General features: G+C 38.1%; 1 protein-coding gene across 3 annotated transcripts in view; it reads left to right on the forward strand.

The window, feature by feature from the left end:
• LOC149179520 (nicotinate phosphoribosyltransferase 1-like) overlaps positions 1-20,900 on the forward strand; it is a 496,243-nt gene that overhangs the window by 38,666 nt on the left and 436,677 nt on the right. For 2 of the 3 annotated variants that reach the window (XM_089415680.1, XM_089415681.1), the window contains exon 2: positions 9,172-9,330. The exons of the other annotated variant lie outside the window; for it this stretch is intronic. In XM_089415680.1, coding sequence (XP_089271806.1) covers positions 9,197-9,330 — 134 coding nt within the window. In that variant the 5' untranslated portion in view covers positions 9,172-9,196. The remainder of the gene's footprint in view (positions 1-9,171; positions 9,331-20,900) is intronic. 3 annotated transcript variants of the gene reach the window in all.

A 20,900-nucleotide genomic window follows, 5' to 3' on the forward strand; every position in this document is an offset into this window, starting at 1 on the left:
TTAAAATCAAGAAAATGACATGTGCTCAAATAAAATCGAATTTCTGACATTAAATGAAAACGCTGCTTGGAAATTCGAATTTGTGAAGTTAATGCACATTTGGGAGGATTTGGGAGAATATTTGGTGGAGATTTTTGTGGGAAATTGTCCCCACATGGGTTACCACCCATATACACTTGTCATTCCACCATAAAATTAGAGTTTGGCACATAAGGGAAGAAGAAAATGATGTCCACTTGCCAGAATTCGATTTTTACACTTGGCATTGGAGCTCCATTCAACAAATTCGAATTTCTCTTTGGGATTGTCACCTCATGCCACTTGTTTAATCATTTCTACACTGGGATTGACTCCAATGTCATTTGTTATTGTCATTCTTCATTGGGGTTTGCTCCCAACTCTCTATATAATAGAGCCATGGGCTCTCACATTGTATAATATTGTCACTAGCTATTGTGCTTGTAGAAGCGCTGCTTCTTTGTACACTTTCAGAAATATCAATAAAGACTTTGGGGTTTCATTCATGAGGTGTTCCTCCTTTTCGAGTGTGATGAATTGTTGAGCATTGGTATAATTCTTTTTACTCGTGCTTTGATCTAATTTGCCTTCATATGCTCTTGTAGATTTGTTAATGTAGAGCTATCTTGCATTGACATTTGATTTAGAAGTATGGTCTAGGTATAGAATGCTTTAGTTGGTTTTAAATAAATCTCTAGAGTTTCTTATCATTGTTTATTGCTAAATCTATATGGAACTAATTCTTGATTGAAGTTTTGTAAATGGAACAATCTTGTTGGGATTACAAAATCAAGCGTGAGAGGAAGTCTTTGGAGAGACCAACCCACTCTTTATACATTTTTAAAGGAGCCCTCATTTGTTCTTTGAACCTTCATAGTTTTATCTTAGAAAGTGGTTTTGCAAGGATTTCAGCACATAGCTTGTACACAAGCTGAGAACTTCTAAATTTAAATCTCTTTTAAATAAACATTGTACTTCATGTCTTTCATTTGCTATCTAAGAGCTTGAAGATGACTAAGTAAAAACGAGAGTTTACTCTCACTCTTTAGCTTAGCCCTTTGTAAATTATAATTGTACATATACATTTTATTATGTTGATTTTTCCATTAATACTTAACTTACTTTGCAGCCATTGTTTGGATTGTTTGCTAACTCTTGTGTGGCATATTTTGAAGAGCAACTTCCCGCAACATCTAACAAGTGTTTGTAGGACCTTTGACAAAGTGTTGGGGGTTCGATTTCCAAGGATGTCGTGAGCCCTTTTGAGGCTTATTTTGGCCAAGTTGAGTTCACTAGAGGGCTGCCCATTTTCTTCTCTAAGTTGTGGGCATTTGGAGGAAACTCACACCTTGTTTTCCTTGCATAAGTTTTGTGAGATTTTGTCACTACTTTCTCAAGAAAAGAGGTCTAATGTCCAAGTTTCAAGCAATTATTGTGAGGACTCTCCTTGAAGTATAATTGAGAACTTTGAAGGGCCTTCTTCTCATTGTAATATTAATAAAAGATCTAACTTGCTTGTGGGAGCTTGGGATTTCTCCCATGGTATCCTATCTCCCCATTTAGAGGGAGGTTTCTCTTGGGTGGATTGACATTTGCATGGTTTAAGATTTCATGCTTCATTCACTTACATGCATGCTTTAATTGGGAATTAACACAACCTCACTATCTCATTTCATTAAGTTAAAGTTTGTTACAATTTCATTTGAGCTTTGCATTTTCTTTCTCATTGTTGCTTGGAGCTACAATCTTACACTTTACTTTGGGCAATTCATCCTTTACATGCAAGCATTTTATATTCTTAACAAACTTTGATTCGTTTCCGTTTATCTTGGTAAATTGTTTCATGAGCACTTGAATACATGCTTCAATTTTATGCTACATTGTTATCTTGAATATTGGAGCAATTTATTGTCATTGTCTATTTGAAACAAATTTTACTTTCAAGCAAATTACTTGTATCATTTTAATTCATTGATGAAACACATGCAACACTTGTAAGCTAATTTTATTCCTCCAATTGAAGTTATAATTGCAATTTATGTTGAACACTATTTCATTTTCAAGCGTTGCAAATCAATCTCTTTGAAGCATTTGCATATATCATTATTTTAATTCGCGGAATTAACACAATTTGCATTTCATCTAGGCATTTTAGTGTAGAAGGCCCCAAGCCTCATTAAAATTTTACCCCCAACATAAATTGGTTGAAGTAAACATCTTAGGGATCCTCTACTCCTCTATTGACTCCTCACTGTGAGATCCATATCATTGGGCGAGGGTGAAGTCTGAGGATTGAAGAGTTAAATTGTAATCTTGTTGTAGAGCTAATTAATAAAATTAACCAAGAGCACTTTCCATTACATTTACTTTACTTGTCTCTTGATGATTTGAGTTTTCATATGCAAAGTCTATTCCAAAAACAAGTATTGTAATCATTTCAAACAAGTGTTTCCTTTTCATGTTTCAAGTCTAATTGCATATTGATGTCTTGGTTTAGCACTTCCTTTCTTTTACATTTCCAAGTTAATAACTAATTTTTGGGTTTTGGCAAGATATGTTTCACATGTTTTGATTTATAAAGTTGATTATCTCAAAAACATTTTGTATCTTACATACCTTGTGCTAACAATTCTTATTTACATTTCAGGGTGACTTTATTTTATCTTTTGAGAGCATTGCATTTTACTTTGAGCGAATATATATTTAAATTGTTGAGCAAATTCCTTATAAGGCACCGGTTTTATGGTTTTTAATCATATTAATGATTGACATTGTTATTTCAAGTTGCTCACTTCATATTTGCTCATAAATCCTTAAAAGTAATCCATTTTCACTAAAACACTCTCCTAGGAACTCACATCTTTTAACTTTTCATTAGGGACCACCCCTCTTAGCTAACCTAGGAAATAGCTCAAACGAAGAGAGTCGGGATTAGTGTGACAACCCCTTCTTTGAGTTCCCTGCCACCAACCACACCTAGTGGGGTTGAAGGCTTTTCTCACTGACTTGTAGGTAGGTGTAGGTGGCAGGGTCAACAGGTTCCTAAGTCTAAACTTAGGAAAATAAAAATATTAATGGGTATTAATAAAGATAAGGGTGAGAAGCTTCTAAGAGATGAGGATCAAGTCTGTTTTAATCTTAGCGGTTGATTCATCAACAGGAAAAGTATAAGAGAAGACTTGAAGACTATTTGGAGACACACTAGCAGATTCTCAGTATCTCAAGGAAAATCAATTCTCAAGAGAAGGAGATCGATTTTAGAGGGAGAGTTGTAGGGTGGAGGAAGAGGAGGGCATCAACAACAGTCAGTGACTAAGGAGGAGGTGACACAGGGACAGTGAGAGACAATGCAGAGAGAGAAGCAGTCTAGAGGAGAGACGTAACCCTCACGCAGGTTGACGCAGAGGGATGCAGAGCCACTCAGAGCCATGCAGAGTGACGTAGGAGTGGGAGAAGGGTCTCCAAAGTATCAATAAGTTTCAAAAGGAAAGTCTCAGGTGTTTTCTTTCAGTTTCTCTGTAAAATCATTCCTTGTAAAAGCAATTGTTGTTGAAGATTAATAAAACCCTCATCTGCTGCACCGATTTTCCCGCATTGGGTTTTTCTGGGGACAATTATCCAAAAACAACTGTGTTGATGTGATTGGTTCTTGTGCATGTATTTTCTTTGTGTAATTATGTGATAACTGCAATAGAATTTATTTTAATATTTGCTGAAGGGATTTCGTAAATAACTTATTGTGAAGAATAAGTAGGTGAAATAAATTAGTTGCTGTGGTAGAATTTGAGTTTAGAAATTTTCACAATAATCACTGTCTCATAGTCTCGGTAGTGATCTAATGAAGATTTCGGTCGTAGTGCAGCAAGGTGTAAAGATGTTGTAGCAATGAAGTGATGCAGTAGAGATGATCTCAGTGAGATGATCTTAGTAAGAATGCAGTAATGATCTAAGTAAATATGGAGCAATTGTGCAACAACATTGATCTCATTGTTATGTTAAGTATCTTTGTAAAGGTGTAGTAATAATGACCTTGGAGAAGCATCAATGATGATGATCTCAGCATTGATGAAGAAGAGGATTGGTGTCTTGGTCTTGGAGTGGCCTAGGAGATCAAGGGTCATGGTCTTGGTATTCGTCAATAAGAATCTGTATAAGAAGAATTTTGTGCGGGTTTTCCTCTCCAAGAGGGAGAGGTTTTGGCCCTGGCAGAAAGCCAAACATCTTGTGTTCTTGTCTCTTTGTTTTGGTAGCAATTTGATGAAGCAAACACACACACTAATGATAAGAAGAAGATCAAGCTAAGACAAATTGTAAAAGCACTTCACAATTTGTTATCATGCTAAGAAGAATCACTCTAACTCTAAGTGCCCTGGATTCTTCAACAAGCCGGTTCCGAACTCGAGTCAGAGTCGGGGTTGACCCTTAGCTGGTTCCGAACCCAAGTCGCAATTTTAAAACAGTGGTCAAGATCCTTTGTTTGAAGTTTTACCCCAAACCCTTGACCTTGTTTGGGCTCTGTTACCGCTCAGACTAGCAGGGGTCCTAAAGAGGGAGCCTAGAGGGATAATTGCTAGGTCAAGGGAAACAATGGAGCACTAGCCTACTATCACCTCAGCTAAAGCTCCCTACTCTTTACGGACTTTCACCTATGGGAAGAGACTCGGTATAACGAGTATCACGAAGAGGAATAGATCAAAGATAGGATGAGGGGTGATCCTTGAGCCCTTCCTTGAGAGCCTTCCATCTTGCCTTCCAAGGCAAGCAAGCCATTGCCCTTGGTCTAGCATTTTCCCTTTAGTTCCCTTGCTAGTTTGAGCGGTAATAGGCCTGCCAGGGTTTCTTTGTGGTCCCGCAACCTTGTCATTCCAATTTCACAAGGATTACTTTGAAAACACTATCCCTCTAAGATTATTAGGTCTACGACACCTTATATCAAGAAATACTCCTCAACCCTAGGTCTAAGCCTCCCTCTAGCCCTTCTTGGAGAACCATTCATCTTGCTTCTTGAGCAAGTAAACCCAATCAATAGAGCCTCTCCTTAGAATAGGCTATTGAAATCACTACCGCCACATCATTTATACATTATTCTTAGTGATTTCCATAATACCGGGACTCCCCCCATCGGTGAAAGTCCATAAAGAGCAGGGAGCTTTAGCTGAGGTGACAGTGGGATGTTGCTCCATTGTTGCCACTTGACCTAGTAGTCGCTCTATAGGATCCCCTCCTAGATTGAGCAGTAACAAAGCCTTAGGCTCAATTTAAAGAAAATTGAGAGATCTAGATACCCCTCCAAGTGGAAAACGGCTAGGTCCAAGGTAGTGCACAACTTGGACTTGACCCCGGAGAATAACAACTAGTTGATGCTTGATCCATGTCAAAATTTATTCTTGCCCATTGATCGGGAAGAACAATTTCAAATTTGGTGAAAAAGGCTTTATTCTCGGACCAATTTTTTTTTTTTTTTTCTAACAAAAACATTTTTTCCTTTGATAGAAGGCCTTAATTTTTTTTTCCAATTTCTTTCCTCGAAATTCCCTCATTCAATTTAATCCCCGGAATCCAAAAAATCGATTTTCCTTGAGAAACTATTTTTTTTGGTTTAAGGAATTTTTTTGTGGGATTTTTTTTGTCTTGGAAATGAAACCTTCAAATTTAATCTTCATTTCTCGAAAAGGTTGTTTTTCCACTTTGGAAAGAATTTTATTTTCTCTCATTTTAATTTTTTGACCATTTTCTGGTTAATTTTTTTGCCAAAAAATAAAAAATTAAAATTATTTGAGGGGATAAACACGATTTCAACCCTCAAAATAGAAAGGTGAGGTGTAAAGGTTTTTATTATGAGTACTCTACCCCCTTCAACTTTTATAGACATTACAATTTACATCAAAATAATTATTAAAATCCCTACTAGTGGGAAATTTTAATAATTAAATCTAGAAACTTAGACTCCACCAAATTCTACAAGACTCAAGACATGATCTAGCATGATAATTTATATCGACTCAGTACACTAGGACTCACTCAAGACATCACCATCGAGCCCCACTCTAGCTTTGGGGTATATTTGGGAGAAAAACTCTGCCAGTTATAAGGGTTTATAAAACACGAATAATTGGCGGAGGGTAAAAAATTCCCTAGAGTGAAACACTTTGCTGAAAATCTTAAGCTTACATAGGTGTTTTACATGGCTTTATAAATATACTAGTCATTTTTACATATGGCCCACAGGGCTGCAGAATTTGGGTATATAAATTTGACCATCTGCTGAATGATAATGATAATCTCTGGCTGTCTGACTGCTCAAACATGATGGAATGCTTTTGAAAAAATGTGTACTGCTATAGGGTAGTTGACACAGATTGGTCAACAGTGTCTAATATTCACATGACTTGGTTATGCTTTTCTTGATAGACAATTTGTCTTTTGTTGGTATGCTTGTAATATGTGTCCTTTTTTAGCATCTCATCTTTTCATGAACTATTTTCTGTCATGATCTGGGGGCGGGAACATGGTGATTTCATAAATAGATGATTGATTTCACCCAAAAGTAATTTTTCCAGTTCTGCATGTTGGGGGTTGGCTTTCTTGGGTAAATTCTAGGGGATCTGAGGAAATTATGCAACTCACTTTTTCTGATCAAACAGAGTTGAAGGTTGCCTCATTTACCTTAGAGTAAAAGTTCTTTCTCTTGATCCTCCTTTTACTTTTATGCATGTTATTTCCTGAAAAGTTTGTTAAAACTCTCTTAATGCACAGCCTTCCATTGTTTTGTTTGTGTTTACAATAAGCAAATCATTTTTCATAAGACCAAATATTTGAATTGCTTAAACTGTGCATGGAGCCTGTTTGGTTGTATGGTATTTAGAAGTAGGGATTGCAAAGGAATAGGAGCACATAATTTTTGTAACTTGTCTATCTCGGTATTTTATAGTTGTCTATGTTTTGTTTTGGCAAATAAAATGCTATTGATTTGTCCTGGTAGTACAAGGTATTCTTGCAAAATTGGGCAAGTTTATAATTGTCTGTGGTATTTGGATATGACCTTACAGTCATAACACTTGGTTTTCTGGCAATTCCTTTCTTTTGACAATAAATTAACTAGGTTAACCCCAATATTGGCATCTATTATATATCTAGACTGTGTACATTATTATATCCAACCAATCCATTTGAGCCATAATGTGAGCATTTTGAACATGGGCTCTATGTTGGTCTTTATCTTTAAAAAACTATTTCCATAATCCATTGTGCCAAAATAACTTTATAACTGAGCCTAAAGAGCTAAAAATGTATATCTGCCTTTTATATCTTTTTACCATTGTCATTGTATATTACTGTAATCCTATTTACTGAATAGTTGCCACTCATTTCCTTTACTGTCTCCACTTCACAATAAAACCACATTTTTTTATTTAACAAAATTTTAATACCTTTGGCCATATTACAGCTTTCAGTTATATTAGAAGACCAAATGGATCTTTGCTTTTGTGCCCCTTGCCGGTTTCCATGCTTGCAGGACCAGTCTTTTTCCAATCCTGGCCTTTCAGATTGTAGTCCATCTTTCTCTTTAATTCATTTATCTCATCGCACTGATTTTGGACTGTCTTACATAGGTCTTCCAGTTGTTCCATTACTTCACCTGGTTTGGATTCCATATCACCTTTGGATTCAGTAGTCTGGTTATTGATTTCGCAAAGCTTCTTCAATAGAATCAAGGATTCATTTTGTTAACTTGATTTGCCGATAATCATAAATTGTCATTTTGTTAACTTACTTGTCCATAATTTGTCATTAAATTTGTCCATAATCATATCGCAAGAGCCTGACAATATGTCCTGTATATGAATAATGGAAGTCTTAGTACAATACTACAATGTGAATTTAAAGAATGGTTTTCTCCTGGTTGTATATCCATATTTTGGGTCCTTAGGGGAAGTGACACCACTTTTTCCCATGGAATTTTAGGCTCTCCTAAGCTTCGTCCTACTGTTTCCCATTCTGCTAGGAGCTTCCTCTGGGCGGGGAACAAGTAGCTGACATATCAGCTACTTGCTGCTCAAAGCCTTCTTTGCTCTCTTATTTCCACATCTTAATGTGATCATGCTGGGGCTGTGAAGGAGACGCTCCACCCTTGCTTCTGCCCCTTCTTCTATAATCTACCCTCTGTGAAGGAACTCTCTCCATGGAAACATGCAGACAGCTGATCCATTTTAACTCGCATACACTTGTCTGTTCTGAAACTTGGCAGGTGGAGGGGCTGTGAGAAGAGTGAAAATGAATTCTGAACCCCCAACCACTATAAGGTAAAGAAAAGCTGAGTCCAAAATACCCCCATCTGAGAAACCAGAGGCTGAAAATATCTCATCCAGAGAGCCATGGCTTGCAAGATGAGCACTGAATGGTTGGATACCTTGATTCTGAAGCCCAGGAGCTCGAATAGTGTCAGAAAGACAGTTAAGGATCTGACTGGAAGCAAACCAATGTCAACTGGGATGATTAAACTTTAAAGAGCCTCTACAAGCCTCTGCAGGAAGAGTGTCAATCCAAACAATGAGACAAAGCAGGGAAGCTACTGCTGCTTGTAGACATCATTAAATAATCCTGTCTCTCAACAAAGACTTAAGTTGTTTCTTGAGAAGCAACTGGAATGAAATTAATAAAACCCCTGACCCTTTCATCATTGAAGCTTCTGCACCCGGGGGCATCACCCTACCTTCCAACAATGTCCTGTGACTTGGCCATCTGAGCAAATGTTATTCTGAGGTGATTTGTCTGTGTTCTCCACTGATGTAACTTGTCTATTAACGATGCTCTTGATCTAAGGCACTCGAAGGCTGCCTTTTTCTCCTTGAGACACTTATTAGTATCTCCAATCTTGTGATTTGACTTGTCCAAATGCCCCTCTCTTCCTTTCCTGACAACTTCTATGGCTTAAGTGCCAAGGTTGTCTATACTTATTTTAATGTTCAATGTTTCCATGTTTATTTTGTAAAATTTTAATATAAATTATTTAATTTGCTTTCAAGATATACGAAAAAACATAATTTTTTTTTTGATTTATGGAATGGCATGCTATAAGTTTCCATAGAAGAGAATTTTATAGTTTTAGGCACAATTGAAAGTTGACATGCATGGAAATTCTTTATCTTGCAGGTTTAGGGACTTCCATTAATTTGAAATGGATTCAAATGGTAATTTTCTTGGTTTGGGAGGGCCAACTAATCCCATGGTATCACCTCTGCTTACTGACCTGTATCAGTTCACAATGGCATATGCATATTGGAAAGCTGGCAAGCATTTGGAGAAGGCAGTGTATGCGACAACAATTTCAACCAACTTGTTTTCTGATACTTGTTGAACTCCTCTTCTCTTCTGTTGATTGAATTTAAGCATCCTTTTATTTTTGTTTTGGATTTTTTAAAGATGATCTCTGTTTTGCTTCTTGTTGTTTTGTACAGTGTGATCTAAACTTCAACTTTTGCATGGGAGTGTATGTAACTGATTCATGCAGGAAATGCTAGATATGATTGTACCTGTATTACTTCTGTTTACTATTGTTTAGCTGTTTAGCTTTTTAGCTTTGTTATAGATTAGTGATAAGAGTTGCTTTTGCACTCCCACTATGTATTTGCAATGAATGGTACCTCCGAGTCCCATTGACCTACTATCGTGGTTATTCCTTGGACATTGATAAAATCATCTGATATGATCTGATCTATCTTATCTTCATGTTTAAACTCCAGAATTTAAGAGTTTTATTCATATCACACTGATATTTTTCCTTTTATGAAAGTATGTTGAGGTAATGAAATGGCTGGGCATTGTTACCCACCAAAATGGGTAACTCTATAGGAGAATTTTTTTCTCCCGTTCTTTACATCCAGCCGCCCAGTCATGCAGCCCCTGACAACCACCACTAGCCAATGACGTGTTGAAGAATCTAGGGCAAGTGAAGTTAATGAGATTCTTCTAGCATGATAACTACTTGTGAGGTATTTTAGTTTTTCTTCTTAGCACAATCTTCACTTGTTCTTATTAGAGTGTGTCTTCTTATATTCATCAAATAGTTACCAGAAACAAAGAGACAAGAACACTAGATGTTTGGCTTTCTGCCAGGGCCAAAACCTCTCCCTCTTGGAGAGGAAAACCCGCACAAAATTCTTCTTATAGAGATTCCAATTGACGAATACCAAGACCATGACCCTTGACCTATGATGCCACTCCAAGACCAAGACACCAATCCTCTTCATCACTGCTGAGATCATCTTCATCACTGCTGCTACACTGAGGTCATCATTATTGCATTACAGTAGTACCATTGCTGCACCTTCATCTAGATGATTGCTGCACTTTCACTGAGATCATTATCATGTCAACTAGGTCTCTATACTGACTTTGTCTTCCTTGAGATCATGACTGTGTTTACATGATTACTTCTATGAGAGTATAACTGTACTTAGAATGTGTGCCGAGACAGAGAACATTACTGTAGGATCACCGAGGTTCTTATCATTACAATGAGATTGTGACTATGAGTATGTCAAGAGTGTATTCTTCATAAGAGGTATGCCGAGACTGTGTGTGCTACTGTGGGATCATCGTGATCCTTAACCATGCCGAGACAGTAATACTGAGATCCTTCTCATCACATATATGCAAAGAAAGCTGATATCCACCGAGACTGTGATAGTATTCTTCCTGCAACGAGATCTTCCCTATACCAAGACTGTTTCAGAGACATCCAAAATTGTGTCCATCTGTAATGAGGATTGCAGACCCCTGTACTTGTCCGAGATTTCAGAGATCTGAGTTGCAGAGAGATGTCCAAAATTCCTTGACTGTAATTCTGAACTTACACGCCTATTTATAGTGGTTTGACCCACATATTAAGCCAACATGACCAAGTGAACTGTTGTGTCTCCTTTTTGAGCCGACATGACTGCTTTTATATCGTTTTGCTGGCCGACTGCTTTAAGAGGATTGTGCTTGTCTTGGAGGGCTGATCTAGACTTTAGGTTGACTCATACACATTTTGTATATGCTCAAGAAGAGCTCTTTAACATTTTCTTTGACTCTTTGACTTTCCTATAGCACTTCAACATGTGCTGGACCTATGTAATGAGCAAGAAACTCATTTTATAATTTACAAAAGTAATAGTTCTTTTCTTTTACAAGTACAAAGATCAAAACTACATTTATGAAGACCGAATCTAGTTGCATTTTCTTCAACATGACATGCTATTATAACTCCACCACTTGCATTAGTCATATACTAAGTCACTTGATACGTTATATATTATTTTATTAAAACATATATATATTAAAAATTAGATATTTCTTACACAAATTCTCATTCATGTTACAAATTCATTGATTCAAATTTCAAACATAGATCTTCATCTAGATGTAAGTCTTACAAAGTAACATTATGCATACAAATACAATTGTGACATAAATGATAAATCATAATACATATTCAATTCATCAATGATCTAATAGGAGAAAGACAAGATAGTAAGATAAAGATACTGTAGTTTTCTCATTAAGTCATCAAAATCAAAATGTGTTACATAGGTAGTACAATGCCAATGGAAAATAGAAATAGAAAATACAAAACAACTACAAGTACACAAGTCTCAAGGCAGTAGGAAGCGCATGAGTCATCAATCCTCATCATCAAAATCAGCATCATTGTACTCATCATCATGGTCACCACTACTCTCCTCTGCTGCATCCTCCTCCCTTGTATCCAAAGTCATCTCTGCATCTGTTGGTGTGGAGGATGACCCCTCTACAATATCACTATCATCAAATGTGACAGGCTCTAGCACTGGATCATTGAGATCCAAGTTGGTCAATGCCAACTCAACGCTGCGGTCCAGACCCATATCATCAGGAAAGACATCCCACATCTTTGTCTTTCCCTTCAACCACTCATCCCTCTGCCTGTAAATAAGACGAAGGTTGGTGTGCACATACACCATTGTCTCTGCCTTGGACTGCTCAAGCCTGCTCTTCTTGACACTATACAAATTCCCATATGTGCTCAAATTCCTCTCGCAACAAGAGGATGAAGTCACCTGAGAGAGGAGCCTCATGGCTAACTACTGTAGAGGAGGGCTTGTTGCCCCATGATTTGCCCACCAAGAATAGGGCTTCTTAGCCCCCCTGTCTCTAATCAGATCATATCCTACAAATCGACCAGTGCGAATGGAAAATTCTGCAAAGGCATCCTCCACCTTATCAAGGGATGCTCTATCCTGAAAAACCATCCTGGATGCATCTTTCCTCCCTTGTGAGATTTCACCATCCATGTGAGGAGAAAATTTGCGGGAAGGTCCACTATTCAGCCACTCATGGCTATAATATTTTGGGTTCAATGAGTGAGCCAAATAATGTAAAGGTGTGCAATTCTTGTCCCATCTGCTGACAAGAATATCTTGTATGGTGGTAAAGGCCTCTGATGATGTTTCATACTTGGGGCACTCACTCTGTAAAATAATGCTCCTCACAAACTCAATCATGGAATCCCATCCCCCATAAACCTCTCATAGGATGGGTTGGTCTGTGTCTGCAAATCGAAGCAAAGAAATGATAGGGTCCATGATCTGAATAAGTAGATCTACCCTCTCCCAACAAGCATCATCTAATGTTGTGTTCTTCACTCTTTTAGAGGCTACTTGATCTGTGTTTCTCCAAAATGACCAAAACTTTGAAATAACCATGGCCCCAAGAGCGGTCTTGACCTCCCTCAACCTCTTCAACATGATGAATGAAGAGGCAAACTATGTATCCGCAATCTTCAAAAATGATAGATTGGTGTACTCCTTATAGATAGTGAGGGCATTTGTATGATTTTGTACAAAGTTGCAGGTATGCCGTGCATCCTCAATAATGCTTCCAATCCAAAGCACATCAGAAGCAATAGATTTAAGTGCTAAGTTCAATGAATGGACAATGCAAGCTGTACAAAACACTTGTGGATATTTAACTTCCACAATCATGCCAACAGCCTTGCAAACAAGTGCATTATCTGTAATGATTTGCACACATGAATCAACACCTACATTTTCAACAAATTTAATAAACAACTCACCCATATATTGTGCATCCTTGTATTGTCCAAGTGCATCCACTGATTTCAAGAAAATTGGATCATTCAAGGAAGACACCATGAAGTTGATGAGTGGGCTCTATGCTGGATCTGTCCATCAATCATAAACAATGCTAACCCCAGATGTTTCACACAAATGAGCTTTCACATGGTAATCTGTGCTTGTGAAATTAGTGTTGCAATAGCTGCATTTCCAACTCACATTGCCTCCTCCCTTCACCTTGCTGCTTGGCCCTTGCTCTCTTGTGACATATTTCCACAAGAGATATTTGTTATCTTGAGGAGGATGTCTTCCCTCAACATTGGAAGCTGCTGTTGCAGCCCCACTTACAATAGAGGGAACACTTGCAGCAAACCCTGATGAAATTGGGAGAGGAGGGGCATCTCCAATGGTGACATTCTTCCCCTTCCTTTTCCCCTTCCATGCTGCCCTTGATTTGTTGAAGAAAGCATAACTAGGTTCGATCTTCATAAATGTAATTTTGATCTTTGTATTTATAAAAGAAAATAAATATTATTTTGGTTATTTATATCAATGAGTTTCTTTCTCATTGTATAGGTCTAGCACATGTCAAAGTGCTATAGGGAAGTCAAAGAGTCAAAAGAAATGTTGAAAACCCTTAAGGGCATGTTACACCATGTATATATATGTATTAGAGTCCAAGAAATACCTCCAAGCAAAGTCACAAGTCTCCTCCATGCAATGACATCACTAAAAGAAGCAATTCGAAGTATAAATGACAAGTTGGCCTCATGTCTACAAGTCTGCCTCAAGTCAGCCTAAAGAAGGGACAAACCTCTATATATAAGAGGCTGTCCACTCCTCCAATGACAACGAAGATCACCTTTGAAATCAGCGAGAAGAAGGGACAACTTAAGGGTGAAAAAGTGACGAAAAGAAAGGAGCCTCTAATGTAGTGAAGGAGGAAGAAAAAGTACCGAGCCTTAGAGGATTGTTCTAAGATCAATTGTAGTCACACATGCGAAGAAAAAGAGGGTCCCTCTGTTGTCATAGCAACCCTCCATCACAGTCATACATATCTCATTGTTTGGGCTAGAAAAGTAGGCCTATAAGGCCTCTCACTCAAGCGAAGAAGGAAAGAGGACTTTCACATAAGGTTCTAGAAGGAATCCCCTCACACATGCGAAGAAATAGGGCCACACTACTGTCATATCAGACCTGCAACTATATCCCAAGAAAGAGCTCGGTTGGAGAAGGGATAAAGTACTCTTCATATGTGAAGGAATCTACTAAGGATCAAAGAGGAATATCTCTTGTAGAACAAGCATAACAAGGACTACTATCAGTTGCCAGAAGAAGGATGAAGTGCCAAAGGAAGGAGGACGAAGTGCCAGAAGAAGAAGGACAAAGACTTGACTTGTGCTTGGAGGATATTCTTGTCAAGGGTCTAGGGTTTGGTATTTATCAATAGAAGCTTCAATAAGAGAAATTTGAGAAAGGGTTTTCCTCTCTAAGAGAGAGAGAGGTTTTGCGTGGTAGAGAGCTAACATCTTGTGTCTCATCTTTTGTATTTTGGTAGCAGTTTGATGAAGTAAAAGAACATACACTAATAATAAGAAGAAGATCAAGCTAACAAGAAAAGTAAAAGTGATTCACAAATTGTTATCATTGCTAGAAGAATCCTATCATAACTAATTGCCCTAGATTCTTCAACATGGTATCAGAGCTAAGGTGACACATCAAGGAAGGGCATCTCAAGAACACATACAAGGTTGAAGCATCAAGCTAAGAGTTTCAAATACATCAAGGACAAGGAGGTCTACCATCTACTATCCATCAAGGAAGACTACAAAGCAAGAAGAGAAGCCTTTCATATAAAGGCACCTACAAGAAGATCCATTCAAAGGAGAACCTACATCAAGTTACATCATCTTCAAAAGAAAAGCACTCCAAGTCAAGCCTCACACTCCAAGAAGTCTTCATCATCAAGCAATCTCTTTGAAGAAGGCAATTTGAAGATCATCAAGATCCAAGAAGGCAAATCATCAAATCTTCAAGAAGGAAGCAAGACTTCTACATCACCAACACTATCAAGTAAGTATTTGTATGTCCCCTTTTGATCATATCTCAATGTCTTTTTGCAAGGAAAGCAACAAATTGGTTGGCACTGCTAATTTCCTTGTGTTGTCGCGCGGATCGACACGACAACGCTCAGACCGGGGGCTGTCACTCTTATCCCCGATCCCTCCGTTTAAGCCTGTCTCCCGCGGCTAAGGGGGGTAGACCCTGTGAGATGATGAGACCAACTGTCGACCAGTTGGTTGGGAGACACGAGATACGATATAAAGAGAAGCACTAAAATGGATTTAGAAATGAAAAGACCAGTGCCTTGAGAGATTATGGTTAAGACGATTACTTGTTAAATGAGATAAAAAAAACATAAACCGTTAACAGCAATCATTTGTCATCAGCTAAATTATATGACCAAAACGATATCCGGCAACTGACAGAATAAATGCTCTAAACCACCATAAATCATAAACCATTAACCAGATATCAATTTCGCATCTCGACTTGAAAATTCAGCATGAAAGATATAACATGAAAACTACTGAAACTTGGCAAAATAAAATTTCCGAAAATTATACTTTTTTCAAAATTTTTTTTTTTTTTTTTTTTTTTTTTGAAAAATTAAAATCTAAAATACATCAAACCCTAAAAATAAAAATCTATATATTCTTTTTATATATATATATATATATATATATTTTTTATCATAAAATCAAAACAATAATTTAAATCTAAAGAAATGAATTAAAGCCTAAGTTTAACAAAACCAAATATGGACCCTTTTTTATTTTTATAAAACAACAAATCTAAAAATCTAAACGATGCTAATAAAAACGAAACTATAGTTACAAATCAAAACCCTAATCTAAGGAATTAAAACGTAAATGACTATTCGCTTAGCGGAATGGCAACAACAGGATGCTTCAATGGCGTAAATCGAAGGAGCGTAAGACGATAGAATCATAGCCTGAGAGAAAAATCGATGAGTGAAAAACCGACGGCGATTGGGAAAAATCGATTTAAGTTTACAAACATACGTGAAGACAGCGTGAAGACTTACCTGAAGTGCTTGCGTATAAATCGAATTTTACCTGACGATGTTTCGATTCACCTGCTGCGTGACGGCCTGAAGATTTCGACGGTGGACAGAGGAACCTCCACACCTGGCATTTACGCATTCATCAAAAAATTGCAGTCACATTGAAAACGGAATGAAATTTGCCTGCGTAACAATAGTTTTGAAGGCGGCAGACAGAGCATCATTTTACAACACGAAATCGCAAGAAAACCCTTTATCTGTGGTTGTGCAGAAAACTTGTCGGCGGCAGAAAAATTATTGCACGGAGGAGCTCGATTTGGAGGGTTTTAGGCACAGGATTTCGGTTTGAAAAGCCGCAACAATGGAGATGGCGGCAGACGGTTTTCACGTGGAGAAATGCCACTGTTGAACGCCTTTTTTAATTCAGTCGATGCACAGCACTTCACGCACCAAAACACACACCGCATACCAACAGTGCTCTCACGATCGAACTGGCAAGAAGAGATGCATCCGGAGTTGATTGAAAAGCATTATCTGACTGCATGCAGAACATGACTTCTGTCTTCGTGCTCAGGCTGGCTATACAACTTCAGTTTGCAATACTATTGGTATGTGGTACGCAGCCAACCAGGAGAGCTAAATCAATGAATGGGATAGAATGCTGATCTGACTCCTATTTACGCCACAGCAACAGATGTTATCACCATACTGTATACGCATAAGATCAAAAAACATGATCCAAAAGTTCTGACGCCCACGCTGAAGATTTTCGATAAATATGCAGAAAATAAGCTATGCTTGCAGATGGACAGCGTGTTTGGATCGATTATGAGAATACACGCGTTTATCTCTGCACAGTAAATGTATTAAAGTGTGAAATAATGGCTCAGAAAAACTGGACAGCATATGTCAAAAAATATTTTTCTTCTCCAATGCCTGCAACCTGAAATGATGAAATCACCCAAAGATCAAAATCCAAACCCTAATGAGAACTGTGTAAAGCAAAATTTATTTGAAACCCTAGATCAGCTAATTAATTTACAGATTTAGCCCCTTCACTGCCAGATCTAACATTAAGAACAGGAAAATTTTAAAGAAAAGAAATTTCAGATTGTCACTGTAAAAAAGAAACTTCAGAAATTCTCTCATGCAGATCAGAAAAATAAAACCGAATGATAGACCCAGGATCAAATCCACTGGGCTCAGCAGAAAATGCTTGTGGGAGTTGGCTGGTTCAGCCGAGAACTTCCCCTAACGCCCACCAAATCTTCTTCAGCAAGGGCTTTTCTGCATAGCTCAGAAACAACCATCAGTAAAGAGGGCAAGAATGCTGCTAGATCTCAGGAAGTAATGGAGATACCTGCCATTACTTCAGAAACCCTAACAGCACCCAAACCCTAGCAAGTGAGCAAGATACCTGTACCCACAATACTCTACAAAAGCTATTATTAACAGCTGAAAATAACATATGCAGAAAATTAAAACAATCTCACAGCATTTCAAGAGAGTAACACTGGCAAGATATGGACCCCAAAGTCTTCTTTATTAACCAGAAACAAATTTACAAGAGAGCTTCTTCAGTCTTTGACTCACAGATCGAATGATTTGAAATGACCCCCTAAGACCCTATATAAAGGAAATGATCCTAACGGCTAGTTCAAGTGATCCATGTAGAAATGATCTCGACCGTTGATAAGGATCAAGACATCTCTTGATCTCATCCGTCGATTTATTAACTTAAAATATTATTATTTTATTAGTTAGGATTTTTGCTATTTTTTTTTTTAATTTTTTTATTATTTTTCATTATTTTATTATTTTTATTCATTTTTTAATTTTTTTAATTCATTTTAAAATGGATCACTGAACTAAACCTTCGGAAACATCACCTAGGACCTAGGACTTAGGACTCATGAGGGGATTTAAAACATTTCTCGACCCTCAGGACACATTACATCATGACTTTTACAAAATTACACCTTAAGGGACAAACCCATTTAATACAGACCCTCACAAAACACCCAGCTCTGCGACACAACGATAATCTAGCAGATCAACACACTAGGATTCTCCTAAAGTTCTAATGACAAAATCAATCCCGGCTTTGGGGTCAGGTTTGAAGGAAAACTCTGTCGATCCGTGGATCGGTGAGACGAAAAACCTTCTGGGACGTAGATTATCATCAGAAAGTTAGGTCCACCTAGGCAAAATACGTACATGACTCATGTCTGCTAAGATTATTTACAGTTAATACATGCAGACTGGGTTTACAACAAAAATGATTAAGCTGCTGATGATGGCAGGACGGCACGGACATGCTGATCAGGTGCTGCTTCTTTCTGTCAAGAAAAACGGGATGCACTGCATGGGTAGTTGACCAGTAGAGGTCAACACCTTGCACGGAAAAAGAGGATTGATTTATTTCTCAAGAAGAATAAACTTCTAGACCACATCAAAGGGGATGTCACTGTCCCTGCTAAGGAATAAACTCAAGCCTTAGCGAAGTACAATAAGGATGAAACAAGAGCTCAAAGGATTCTAATAGAATCCATCAAGGACTCTCTCATTCCTTTTGTTTCCAAGCTTGAAACATCAAAAGAAATCTATGATAAATTGATAGAGCTATTCTCGGTTAGCACAGCTGGAGAAGTGATATCACTACGCAATGAATTGTACAAGATGAATATATCCAAGGAAGGAATAGCTCCCTACTTCATGAGAATCTCTGAGATGAGAGATTAACTTCAAGAACTAAGAGCAGTCACGTCTAACAGAGAAATGACAACTGTAGTACTCAATGCTCTACCTGAGGATTGGGGCAATTTCATGTAAAAATTCCTAGATCTAACAATCTCATGAATCCTACTGCAACCAATTGAATCTACTGCACCTAGATTGTGAATTACATTACAAGCTTATTTCAGATTTCTTCTTGAAACATTGAAGTAAATTACTGAAGCAACCTGCACCAAATTAAATATGATTTTGAAACATAGAAACTGAGCAAGGAAAATAGAAACACATAGGACACTGTTATGTTTGGACAAAAGTTCTCGGAAAAATCCAATTCGAGAAAACCGGTGCAGTAGCTTTGAGGGTTTATTATTATTAAGTGTTGGACACCTAATCCTCAATGGGTTAGTGTGGAAGCTGAATAGACAAAAGGAGTCTAAGAGACCTTGGGATGTGGAACCCAGCGGTCACATAATGTACTATAAATGTATATCTCTTGTTAATAAAAATTGCACTCTCATGTTTTATCTTTCATATTCTATTGCTGCCCATGTGTGTTTAACATGGTATCAGAGCAGGCGCACTCCTGCCCTGCATAATTTCTTTGAGCCATTTGTCTTATGGTCTTTATGAGCAGGTCCTATTTTTAGTATCTCTGCCTTTGTAACTTATCTCATCCTGATTCATATAATCCGCTGTCCTAACAATGGTATAATCCACTGCTCAAGGTCTGCCATAATCATTATCTGCACCCTTTGCACTCCCTGGGTTGGGCATAATTTTCCTTTCTGCGCTCTCTGGGCCCTTTGCTCTTCTCTGACCGGTTTTTATAATCACCTGCATGTAACGCTGCGCTGCCCTGACATGGTCTCCTGCCGAATTGTGGATACAATTTTCAAGTCCGCATGCAGCTCAAGCGAACCATATATCCCTTAAATGGTTTTCCTGTTTCGCATTTGATGAAGGTGTTTGGTAGCGGTTCGGGGTTGCCGTATGCAGTATGGGTAGCGTGGCTCCTCCTGCGAGAGGTTCCTGAGAACAAGTCCTCTTAGCCTATGTTCTGGCCACTTTGGGCATCCACATGCTACCATTTTCCCTAAAAGAAAGCATACGAACTGCTGGGAATTTTGTGTTGTAAAATTGTTTTGGATCTCGGGGAAGACCGACCCCTGTTGGCTATATCAGAGACCAACAATACGCTCGCTGTTTCATTTGTAAATAGAGTCCTAGAGTCGGCTGTAAAAACTGGACTACGTATGTTTATAATTGGGCTTCAAACCGTGTCTATAAAGTTTTTGCTTTGACATGTATCAAGCTAAAAGCTGAGCCTTGTTGCGTGCGTTTTCTCAGTCGTATACCTGGGGTTTTGGTTCATTCTGCCTTTGCCTCAGCGCTGGTTCCTGTTTTTCCGTTTTGCCACCCGCAGACTAGTTTTTCCTGCGCTGACATACAATTGCAGGAAAGAACCTGAAGTCCAAGAAGGTCGCCCTCTATTCCATTGGTGCTGTCATTTTCTATGGTCTGAGTTCTGCTTACCAAAGGGTCAAGTTTTCCACTGACAAAGAGGCTTGCACATTGACTGAAGTTCTGTTGCTCTTGGAGGATTAGTTTGGTTTCACACAGGAACTGCCATACTTTATTCAACGTTCATAAACATGCTCTGACTCCTCTCATAGACTTTGTAATTCTCGTCCAGATCTGGAACTTTATTTTAATGGGTTTTAAATGTGAGTGGGTCCCAATAGTTAATCGACAGCCACTAAAACTTAATCATGCATTGGTGGTTTGGTAAATGCCTTGCAGCTCATTCAATGCTGTTAGTGCAATGCCTTGGTACTTCATCGGAATTGCTGTGTATGTACTGAGTGTGCGTTTGTAGTCTCCGGCTTTGAGGAGCTGAGGATTAGCGGGTTTGTATAGGTTTCTATCAATTGACAGCTGATAATTCTGTTTATCACAAATTC

The sequence above is a fragment of the Pinus tabuliformis genome, chromosome 3_2 (genome assembly GCF_031772625.1).
Source record: "Pinus tabuliformis cultivar Carrire ecotype Pingquan chromosome 3_2, CPIR1, whole genome shotgun sequence".
In the NCBI taxonomy this organism is placed as follows: Eukaryota; Viridiplantae; Streptophyta; class Pinopsida; order Pinales; family Pinaceae; genus Pinus; species Pinus tabuliformis.